Source organism: Capsicum annuum, chromosome 10 (genome assembly GCF_002878395.1).
Source record: "Capsicum annuum cultivar UCD-10X-F1 chromosome 10, UCD10Xv1.1, whole genome shotgun sequence".
NCBI lineage: Eukaryota > Viridiplantae > Streptophyta > Magnoliopsida > Solanales > Solanaceae > Capsicum > Capsicum annuum.
In genome coordinates, this window is record NC_061120.1 from 1,710,329 (window position 1) to 1,723,002 (window position 12,674).

General features: G+C 35.7%; 1 protein-coding gene across 1 annotated transcript; it reads right to left on the reverse strand.

The window, feature by feature from the left end:
* Positions 1 to 5,043: 5,043 nt before the first annotated feature.
* Positions 5,044 to 9,193, reverse strand: LOC107845413 (receptor-like protein kinase THESEUS 1). Its single transcript, XM_016689711.2, has one exon. It carries the CDS (start codon positions 7,793 to 7,795, stop codon positions 5,267 to 5,269), a length of 2,529 nt encoding a protein of 842 aa, XP_016545197.2. The 5' UTR covers positions 7,796 to 9,193; the 3' UTR covers positions 5,044 to 5,266.
* Between the last annotated feature and the right edge of the window lie 3,481 nt (positions 9,194 to 12,674).

Below are 12,674 nucleotides of genomic sequence, written 5' to 3' on the forward strand. Positions count from 1 at the left end.
CCAGATAATATTGCATAGTGTTAATACTTATTAATCAAGTTTCCAACACCCCCAAAAAATACTCCTAATTGCGAAATTAAATAACTTTTGGCATGATATCCTTTAAACCAAATAAAAACATTGATAAGCAATCTAAATAGTTGCATGTATTTGACTTATGGGCTGGCCCATGGGCTGGCCCACGAGCTAGCCCAACCCACATTGCTGAAGCCCTACGGGCCACGGGCTTATCCGGGTTAGGCTAAAAAGCTCTGTTCTTAAATGAGCTGCAAAAATTGAAGTCCAACTCTATCAAATTATAAGCTGGGTTGGGCCGGCCCAATGGACCTGACCTATATTGACGGCTCTAATGTTGATGTTAAAGATGGTTGAATAAAACTACGGTATTACAAATTATTTTAGAATTTTATAGTCTCAGTTTTCTATGTAAAGGTTAAACAACAAATATGTTTATTCTCTTTTACTATTTGTAAGTGTGATGTATATTATGAAATCGATAATGATTTACTATTCATCACAAGGAAGACATATATTGATCGAATATTTGTATGTATGACTTCTACGTAATATTAATTTTAGAATTTAATTGTTATCTATATAATTTATGTTGTCTTGTGCATTATATAATAATGGATGAAGTTGTCTTACAAAACAAAAATAAGTTGGAAAATAGAAAAAAAGATCAAAAGAACAGAAGCTATAAACAAAAATAAGATTCCTATATATTTTACTTCAAAAAATGATATAATTTAATATATCAACATAGTATTTCCTTAATTACGAATCACAATTCCTAATACTTAAAACTTTTTTGCTTTAAATTATAATTTAAAGGAAATTGAATGGGGAAATGAAATCAAGGAAATTAAAAGATGTCGCAGGTTATTCAAGTTCAAAAATTCACGTTAGATGAATCTCTCTCTCTTTATATATGTATATATATATATTTTGAGCAAACTCCGGACGAATATGAAGCATATGGATACAAGTTATGTCTTGAAATGAAATACAATTTCGAATCCGCTTTGTCTACGAACAAGAAAGCTATAAGTAATGCAACTATGAATCTCATGGAGAGTTCGATCCTGACTCAAGATGAATGCTAACGAGGTTTTTAAGGAACTTCGCCCTAATCAACAAAAAATCAATTAAGAAAATAAAATTAAGAATGATCAAGAAAGACTTTTTTTTTTTTCATTTATTTGTCATTTATCTTTTATTTTTTCATATTAAATAATTTTTTTTCTCATAAAGAAAATAGTCCTAGGCATAATGGTTCCCTTCATAAAGAAAAATAGTACTAGGTGTAACGATTATGTTTAGGTGGAGGGACCTAACTTTTTTTTGTTTTCCATTAACTCATTACAAATGAATGACAATAAATATAAAAATCACGCATCATGAAATAGAATTATTCAAGAAACTTGACTGCCTCCACAAGCATCTTGACGTTCCGTTTTCTCTCTCAGAATATTTTTCGACAGGTAAGTCTTTTATCTATATTGCATTGCTTTAATTTTCTAAATTTTCAGTTGTTCTTTTACAGTATTTTTACAAAGAGACTTTGTTTAATTTATATCTACAAATATGGTGGAAGTTGTTTAGTATTACTAACTAATCTTTTATATTTTTTGTTTGGTCATTTTATACATTATCTAATTATTCTTTACTAAGGTCATGGAGGTTGATCAGAGATTATAAAGAGGTAGGAGAGTTGAACTTTGAGGTATTGATTTGGTTATAAACACAAGTAAATGTGTCAAGGAGCAAGATTGACTATTGTTTCTGACACAAACTCTATAGATTTTGCATGTAAATTATCTCAAAAAATAAAACATAATAAATATTTTGGAACGAGGTGAATATTTTTTATTTTAAATAAACTAAAAAGTTTTACGAGAAACATGTAGTTTGTTTATAAATAGTGTGATTATGTTAATTCCGTTCTTTTATTTTTCAACGTTATTTTTCATTTATTTATGTTACAAAAAGATGACGCATTCTCTCACCTGAATTTAAAATAGTCTTTTCAAATAATATTATGAAATATATTTTAACGACATATTTCTTAATGCATACAACATATTGAGGCGTATTTTGGAGATATTTTTATTCAATTAGTTTAATCTGTTGAATTTTGTAGCAATGCAAACATTACGAAAAATTAAAAGCTAATTTATTCTTTTGTATTGTAAGAAGGTTTTGTCACTTATTTCTGGGTAAAGAAATTTGTTTTGTTTTTTATCACTTTGCTTTTAATTTTTCTATCATTTCTTTCTTTACCTTCCTATAGTAATTGATTCACTAGCCAACTTAATACCCATATTATTAATCTGTTAAGTAATTTTTTAACATTAATTTATGGGTTTTCTTAAATTTCTCTTAATAGTACTAGATGGACTCCATAAGTGATATTTTGAATTATAGATGAGTTATGCATGTATATAATTGTATGGTTTAATACCTATTTTTAACATTCAATATTTAGAAGACAAATTAGTTCGTAAATTGTCAGACTACGACTGCACGAATCGCGGATAAATTCACTAGTAATTCTTTAATTTCAAAATTTCACGTAATTTACGATAAGATTAAAAGATATTTTTGTATATTTAACATATCTTTAATTTAAGCCGTGTCAAGTTAATAAAGGAAAGATCAGAAGGGAAGCCGTGGAGTAACTGGTAAAGTTGTTGTCATGTGACCAGGAGGTCACGGATTCAAGCCTTGAAAACAGACTCTGCAGAAATGCAAGGTAAGGCTGCGTACGATACACTCTTGTGGTGGGGCCCTTTCCCAGACACCATGCATAGCGGTAGCTTTAGTGCATCGGACTGCCTTTTTTTTTTTTTAAGTTAATAAAGGACAAACAAATTAAATCGAAGGAAGTAGTAATTTTTACTTGGCTTACTTTTTCTTTTTATAAATTAATTTTTAATTATTAATCTAACCAATACCTCATTCATCTTAAAATATTTATCTTGTTTTTATTTACACGTTATTCAGAAATTAAGAGATTTGTTTAACTAGTTTATCCTTATTTATGTTTATAATCTCTATTCATTGAATATTGAGTTAATGGTTGAAGATCTTAAACGATTTTTAAAATCGAATAAAGAAAACTTTTTTGGAACACAACTAAATAATTTATTTATTTTTCTGGAAAAAGCGTCAGAAGTATACTTAAACTTTGGTGAAATTTGTTTTAACACGTCTCAACTTTGTGGGGGTTCTATGACCCCTCTCGACTATTTATTACCGTATTTCTGTGGCATGTGTTTGTCCAGCTAGACCACTTTAGACTCTTACGCGCTCAGTATGCGTGCATTCATGCAGTGGTTCAGCTGGACAAATATATACCAAAAAAATACGGTAATAAATAGCCGAGGGGCGTCATAGGACCTCCACAACGTTGAAGCGTGTTACAACAAATTTTCTAGCAATAAATAAATACTAGGTGATTCTTCTCGTCTGTCATAGCCTTAGTGAATAAAGTTATCTCATATCAGCTGCTGGTGGAAGATGACAAATATCTCATTGATTGAGTCCAGGTGCGCGTTGATGTCTTCATTGTACAGATTTAGTATGTGTTGTAAAATAAACTGTTCGAAGCACCCAAAGATGTGACCTAGTGGTCACCGAAAAAAAAATAATACAATGGTGTTAAGAGGTGTGAGTACTACTGCTAGTTATTAGGTTGCTAGCAGCTATTCTCTTCGTTTCAATTTGTCTGTCTGCTTTTTGACTTGACACGGTGTTTAAGAAAGCAGATGAGATTTTTGAATGTTGTAGTCTTAAACTAAAGATACACATAGTCGCTAAACTAAATAATATACATAGTTTGTATATATATATATATATTAAGAAATCAACTTAAAATATATAAATATTTAAGAGATAAAGCACTATTACCCCCTCAAACTATGGCCAAAATTGCTACGACACACCTTAACTTCACAGGAGTCCTACACCCCTCCTCCCCCCAAACTCAATTTTACACTATTATTGTCCACCTTACGTAGCGTAAAAAAACTTGCAATTCAGGTGAGTCGTAAAAGGTGCTACGTAAGCACAAAAAGGGCCACGTAAGCACAAAAGGTGGATATTAGTTATACATTAAATCTCTATTACGGCATCGTTTATCTGGATATTTTCGAGATGGTAGAGCGAAATGCTATTATAGAGAGTATATAGTATAATATAACATGAAAATCAGTTTCAAAATACTTAAAACTTGGCCTCACCTGGCAAGCAAGCACTCCAACTTTCGGCATGCTCATCTATACACCTCAACTCGTCCCCATTGTATCAGTTGAATTCTCCAACTTACAAAATGATCGTCTAGACACCTTCAAAATTTATGTGTCAGATCAGCATCGGGTGTCCACGAGACACAACGGGGACAAGTTGGAGTGTTTAGTTTTCAGTTGAGATCAAGTTGAGGTATTTAGATATTACACTCTCAGTGTTGGAATGCCATGTGCCAGTTGCGACCAAGTTTGAGTGTCTATATATGCGTTACGCCTACAGTGAAATGTTGTTATAGAGACGTCTGACTATATTCGAATAACGACAGATGATGGCCCCCTCGAAATGGGAGTACACAAGATAAAGAGTAAACTCAATAGCACCAGGAGTTTTCAAATCTGAGTTGACAGAAATGTCTACGGGTGAGAGTCGGATCCTCCAAAAATAGTGTTTTTGAAGGATCTGACACGGGTGCAGCAACATTTTTGGAGAGTCCGAGCAACTTAGTTCAACAGAAATGGTTCCATGGTGTTATTTCAAGAACAGCTCCTCTGAGAACCATTGGAACAACAGATCCAGCTTTAACATCACTAGTGAGGTACTTAATCCACGCTTCTTCGGAATATGTATCCAGCAATGTTTTCATTGTCGATAGCGGAGCTACCTTGGTAGGCGTGCCAGTTTTCTCTTCGCTCTAATACGACAGAGGCAGATCCAGGATTTGAATTTGATCACGTCGGAACTAATGTAAGACACTGATGTATAACAGAAGTAATAAAAATAACAAACAGAAGAGATGGCAATATATGCTTAGTATATATTATCGATGAATGGATACAACTATAATGGTTTTGAAGTATTTATACGACAATTTTCATCGTATACGCTCACCAATCATATACATTACACACTCGAAAACATTTTAGTAGGGAAAATTTGATTCAATACTATTAATCATAAGAGGGATGTCAAGTGACTTGAGATTTGAGAGCACGTGTAGACGAGGGATCATTTCTTCTCATCTTCCGCGTGGATTTACCAGCTGAGAGAAAACGGAACTAGTAGCAGCATCCCCTGCATCATCGTCTGTTCCTGAGTTAACTATCCCTTCGATATTGCTAACACTGTTGTCGAACGGCTCAACTGGTGTCAATGGTATGCCAGCGATATGGTTTGTACTGTTATCGTGAGGCTCTGTCAATTCTGACGAAGCTTCTTCAAGCTGAAGGGCGTATTCAAGATTCCATAACACGTCCCCCATGGAAGGTCTGTCAACTCCGTACTCAGCCAAACACTTCTCAGCTGTCTCACCAAACTTCTTCAGGGAGGTTGGATTCACCTGTCCTTCAAGATTCGGGTCCATTATCCGATCCAACATACCTTTCTTTTGCCAAATCATAGCCCACTCGGCTATATTAACTTGCTCGCGTGGGAGGACCGGATTTAATGCTGGTCTGGTGCAGAGAACTTCCATTAGGACAACGCCAAATGAATAGACATCCGATTTCTCTGTGAGTTGTTGCCTCCGGAAGTATTCAGGATCAAGGTATCCGAAGCTACCCTTAACAGCAGTACTTACGTGTGTCTGATCAAGAGCTGGTCCGGCTTTAGAAAGACCAAAGTCAGCAACTTTAGCCACGAAGTTATCGTCCAAGAGTATGTTGGTTGTTTTGACATCACGGTGAATGATGCTCTGAGCCGCGCCAGTGTGGAGGTAATGCAGCCCCCTGGCAGCACCGATACAAATCTCAAGACGCTGCTTCCACGAGAGAGGTGGGAGATCTGTTCCATAAAGATGGCTTCTGAGAGGGCCATTTGCCATGTATTCATAAACAAGAATCATTTCCGATCTTTCATCGCAATAGCCGATCAAAGACACAAGGTGACGGTGGCGAAGTTTGGACAACATTTCAATCTCGGTTTGAAATTCAGCTAGACCTTGTTCAGATCCCGCGTTTCCTCTTTTGACAGCAAGTTTAGTCCCGTCTTCCATTGTTCCTTTGTAGACCCTACCGAAACCACCAACACCAAGAAGCAAGCTTTCGTCGAATTTGTTAGTTGCATCCATTATTTCCTGGAAGCTAAAGAATCGTCCAACATTCGGTGAAGCCAAGGAGAGGCAGCTCGCTGTTCCACTCTTCCGAGAAAGTGTTGTTTTCGTCAGAGTTAAAGAGTTTCCATACAAGGACGGAATCCACGATTGTCCTTGATTGGAAGTCTTTGATCTTCGAGCTATAAAGCAGCAGCAACACAACACAATAAGCGCCAAAACAGCTGATGCTCCTAAGGCAGAACCAAGAATGACACCTAACTTGTTCTTTTTGTGAGGCAACACGAAGAGAGTCTCGACAGATTGAATCCCACTCAAGCTTCTGGCTTCGTTGCTTATCTTCATGATTTCCAGTCCGTTCATAATCGCATTTATCCAACTGGAGCTCGTGTCCGGACCAACACTGACTGTCAGAACACTTGAATTTGCCGAGGAATTGGAGACGAAATCCTTGTAAATCGGTACGTCCAAATTACCGGCTAAGTTTGACAAGTCGAGATCCAATAGAGCAGCGTCGTCATTAACGTATAGGTTGAACAACAAACTGTTTAAAGTTTCACTCACAATATCACAGAAATGTACCCGGATGAAGTACATGAAGTTCGGATCGACAGGGAACACCCAAGTGATATTAAAATTCACATTAGGTACATTTGCATCTCCCATTGTTTCAGCAGTAGCATAAACCCAATTTGGTGCTATTTCCGGAGTCATAGTATCCGGATACTTTATACTTGAAGGGCTAACTGAAGCATTCACCGCAGAGCTGTTGACGTGCAAGTACTTCACATCATTCTCCCATGTTCTTCCCAAGGTGTCGTTTTGAGCAGTGAGATGAGGACCACCCATGTTTAGACGATAAACGACTTCGAGGGCTAGTCCAGAAAGGCCACTGAAAGGTGCTACGGGAGATAAAGCCACCGCTTGATCAGGTATCAACTCATCAGGTACTGATACAACTTGGATGGCATTGATAAATGCAACCGAGTTGTTTGATGGGATTAAAGCAAGAATTAAGCTATCTGAATTGACATTGACCGCGTATTCCTTAAAGAGGTAGGAACCATTATAGCTCTTGAAACTGAAATTGTTCAAAAGAACAAAATTTTCTGTGACCACCGTCATTGAGGCAGACGTTAAGTTGTGCCCCGGGATAGGGTAGAAATAGAGACGGATCCAATGGTGGCCTTCTTGCTTAATATCAAACTTGTAAAATGCCATACTATGGAAAATTCTGGCTGACTGATAGATCGAAAACGGAGCACTAGAATTCGACATGGCAGCAATAGAATTCTCCTTACTTTCTAAAGCAACTGAAGAATGGAGCAAATCAGGAACATATGTCTGGCCAATATAGGTCACATTTTTTGATGATCCACACGCGAGCAAGTAATTATCAGCAGGATCGAATGCAGCATTGGAGTCCCGAGTCAAAAAGCTGGACACAGCTACTGCTAGAACCAAAGGCATCCATGACATTGTTCTCAAGTTCACCATCCTAAAGAGCCTATCGCTAAACACGTAACTCCAAATCTCCAAGGAAACTAAAACTCTAAATACTCTCCAGTTACAACAACGACAATAACTATGCCTCAGTATCAATCTCAAAACAGCTGAATAAGCAAAGTACCAATCCCCTCGATGATATTGACAAAAGCTGAAGCAATATGAGCTAACAACTTTCCTACAGACTGCAGATTGGAAATGCTCCGAGGGGCTTCGGTTCAGTGGTAAGAGTCCAATGCCTGATGTGTGAGTTAGGTGGACGTAACGAGTTCAATGCCACTATGAAAATGCAGTCAAATAGAGGTTCTTAGTGCAACTACACTATGAAAAAATGAATCCTTTGAAAAGGGTGTGAACCAAAAGGACAAAAGACACAAGACCCAATTCAGGTTTACCTCAATGCCACCATGAAAACACAATCAAGAAGAGCTATTTAGTGCAACTCCACCATGAAAAAAAATTGAATCTTTTGACAAGGGAATGAACTAAAAGAAGAAAAAAAAAATATCCAATTTGTCTAGCTACCTCAATGCCACCATAAAAATACAATCAAGAAGAGCTTTTTAGTAGAATTCCACTATGAAAAATTGAATCTTTTGCTATGTGTGTGAACTAAAAGGAAGAAAGAAACAGGACCCAATTTAGGTTACCTCAATGCCACCATGAAAACACAATCAAGATGAGCTTTTTAGTGCAACCCCACTGTGAAAAAATTGAATATTTTGTAAAGGGTGTGAACCAAAAGTAAGAAACAAGAAGCCCAATTCAGGTTTACCTCAATGCCACCATGAAAACACAATAAAGAAAAGCTTTTTTAGTACACCCCCACTATGAAAACACAATCAAGAAGACTTTTTTACTGCAATTCCACCATGATAACACAATCAACAAGACATTTTTACTGCAATTCCACCATGATAACACAATCAAGAAGACCTTTTTAGTGCAATTCCACTATGAAAAATTGGATCTTTTGAAAAGAGGTGTGAACCAAAAGAGAAGAAACAAGACAATGCCACCATAAAAACACAATCAAGAAAGCTTTTTACTTCAATTCTACTATGAAAAACACCATCAAGAAGACTTTTTTACTGCAATTTTACCATGATAACACAATCAACAAGACATTTTTAGTGCAATTCCACTATGGAAAATTGGATCTTTTGAAAAGGGTGTGAACCAAAAGGGAAGAAACAAGACAATGCCACCATAACACCACAATCAAGAAGACCTTTTTAGAGCAATTCCACTATGAAAAAAAATTGAATCTTTTTGACATGAGTGTGAACAAAAAGGAAGAAACCAATTCAAACAAAATTAAGAAGAGGTTTTTTTTTCAGTGGCTAGTCCTAGTCCACAGCTAGCTCTTAACACTTAACAGGCTGTGGATTAGGCTGGGGGATAGCTAGCTAGCTAGCAAAAATGGAAAAATGGGACCCCACAAGAATGAATTTCAGTACCCCACTTCCTTGCCCAATTTGAAACAGCTGTTTTCAAGAAACATTGTCCTTTGATTGTAAAAGCTCGTACTCTTCAAAAATGTCAGATTAATGTGTGTAAGACGGGCCCCTGGTTCTGATACCATCAGATAAAGAAATGGACCTTGAGTCTAACTCAACCTCAAAATCTAGCTCATGTGGGGAGGATTGCTCAAGACCATATAAGGAAACCAAGGACCCTTTAATTCACCGACGTGGAACTCCAACAAAGAAAAATGTCAACAGATGTGTGTCAAATTCTTCAAAGTAAGTGCATTTTTGGAGAATCGACACGAATTGCTCAGACTCTTTAAAAATATCGATAGATGTGCGTCAGATTCTCCAAAGTAAGTGTGCTTTTGGAGAATCGACACGAGTTGCTCGGACTCTTAGAAAATGTCGACAGATGTATGTCAGATTCTTCAAAGTAAGTGCACTTTTGGAGAATCGATACGAGTTGCTCGAACTCTTCAAAAATATGGACAGATGTGTGTCAGATTCTCCAAAATAAGTGCACTTTTGGAGAATCAACACGATTTGCTTGATTCTTTAAAAATATCGACAGATGTGCGTCAGATTCTTCAAAGTAAGTGTACTTTGGGAGAATCGACACGAGTTGCTCAGACTCTTTAAAAATATCGATAGATGTGCGTCAGATTCTCCAAAGTAAGTGCGCTTTTGGAGAATTGACACGAGTTGCTCGGACTCTTACAAAATATCGACATATGTGTGTCAGATTCTCCAAAGTAAGTGCACTTTTGAAGAATCGACATGAGTTGTTGGATTCAAAAATGTCGATAGATGTGTGTCAGATTCTCCAAAATAAGTGCGCTTTTAACTCTTAAATAATGTCGACAATTGTGTGTCAGATTCTCCAAAGTAAGCGTTTTTGAAGAATCGACACGAGTTGCTGGGACTCTTCAAAAATATCGATAGATGTGTGTCAGATTCTCCAAAGTAAGTGCACTTTTGAAGAATCGACACGAGTTGCTGGGACCCTTCAAAAATGTCAATAGATGTGTGTCAGATACTCTAAAATAAGTGCGCTTTCAAAGAATCGGCACAAGTTGCTCGAACTCTTAAAAAATGTCGACAGATGTGTGTCAAATTCTCCAAAGTAAGTGCGTTTTTTGGAGAATCAACACGAGTGCAATAATATTTTTAGAGTCTTTGAGCAACATAGGTGATAGCACAAGATTGGGATATTATAGCTTAGGTTGCGCGGACTCTTCACTTTTGATGCCGCGTATCGGATTATCCAAAAATGCACTACTTTTAAAGAATCCGACACACACCCACTGACATTTTTGAAGAGTCCGAGCAACATAGATCGTAGTAGAATTTGCCATTAAATTTCTCCAAATGATCATTAGAACTAATGTAAGCATAGTATAATTAGACTTTGCATGAAAAATTTACTAGCATAAAGAGTAGCCTATTTGTATAGCTAGGCTTTGATGGGACCCACACCCAATTTTCGTCTTTTTTATGCGGGATACTTGTATTGGAGTCTGACTAAATACGAATTCCTGCATTAAAATGTTCATTGTTAGTTGGTAGGGGTCTGATCGGCGGCGGAGCCACCTTTATTAAAGGGTGGTCAGGTGCACATCTTTCGTCGAAAAAAAAAAGTTCGTCTAAATGTTAACTATTATGAGTGTATATTTAATTCTGCACATCCTTAACGCAATTGTGAAAAAAAAATTTGCACAATTTTCATTAAATTTCTGGTTTCGCCACTAAATCTAGTTAGATGCTTTAAAGGACACGCTTGAATCCAAGACGACGAGACGAGACCTCAACCATCCCACTACAATTGAGATAAATTACTTTATAGTATATTATTATTTGATGTATATATGTTATGTTAATAAACTAATTATTCTAGAAGAGTTTTACGTTGCTAAAAAGGAGCTATTAGGAATTTAGCGACTTAATGAATTCTTTTTATTTATTTATTTTTAATTGAGAAAATGCTCTGTCTCCGCTTGAACTATATATGAAATTGCAGAAGCACATTCAAACTTTAGGAGGATCCTATTACCTCCTGAACTTATTAAAATCGTATTTTTGCAACCTTAGTGCCTACGTAGCACATCAGTGAATCCACATACTGAAGGTCTATACAGGCACACGTGTGTACCACGTAGGCATTAAGTTTGCCAAAAATATGATTTTAATTAGTCACGAATAATAGGATCCTCTAAAAATTCAAATGTGTCTCAATGCATAGTTTAAGATGGAAACAATGCATTTTTTTTAATTAGATAATTTAAACGAATTTTATGTCGCTGTAAAAAGAGACGTTAGGAATTTGGCGACTTAATGAATTATTTTTGTCCTTTTATACCATGCCCCCCCCCCCCCCCACACACACAAATGCACCATGGCAACCAAAATTAAGGGTCCCCATTTTTTTTTAGTTTTTCATTCGGTATCTGGTGTCCACATTGGAGTTCCAACTAATCCGAATCGTACGTTATAGGGCTCATTAAGATGGAGCGCTCCCAACAGAATTTTCTTCATATCCAGAGTCAAACCCTCGACCTCTAATTAAAGGTGGAGTAGCCCCATCCACTGCACCACAATTCATATTGGTAAAGGTCCCCATTTGATCCCTCTTTGTATGTTTCTATATTTTTGAAAGATTTTTTAGGTGGAAAAACTATTTGCAAAAATAACTATTTCATCTTTCAAATTGCTAATTCTTTTTATTCCATTTTCAAATTAAAAGTTGTAAATTCAAAAAAATAATGTAAAATACTAATAATTGAGTTCTTGATTTTAAATAGTGTAGTACGTAAAGCATCTAATATCCCTGAACTATGATTAAATTTACTACGACACACTTCAATTTCATGGAGATTCTATTACCTCTTAAACTAAATTTTAGCGTATTTTAACGTAAGGCTATCTTGAAGCGAGTATTAATCACACTTTGCCACCATTATTTTATCTTAATTCGAATAAAAATGAGAGTTACACCCATTCATAAGAAAATGGCTACAACCTTCATCATTAACCATTAACCATTAATGTATTTTCAGCCATATCAGCAACCATAAAAAGTAAGAATAATTAAGAAAAATTTCAAAAATTGAAGAAAAAAAATAAATGTCAATCTTCGCTACATCATCAACTCCACAACCTTCCTATATATATATATATATATTTTATTTTTTTTCTTCCACTTTTTAATAATTAAGGTTGTGAAAATGATATTATATTATTTATTTATATATTCTCTCCATGTATTATCTTTATTTTGTATTTTATATAAATTTCTAATTGTCATACTTTTATAATTTCGTACAACGCACAAATAAGTTGACTAGTTATTAATAAACAAATATATTAATAACAATATATCATGCAGATAAGTTGATTAGTTA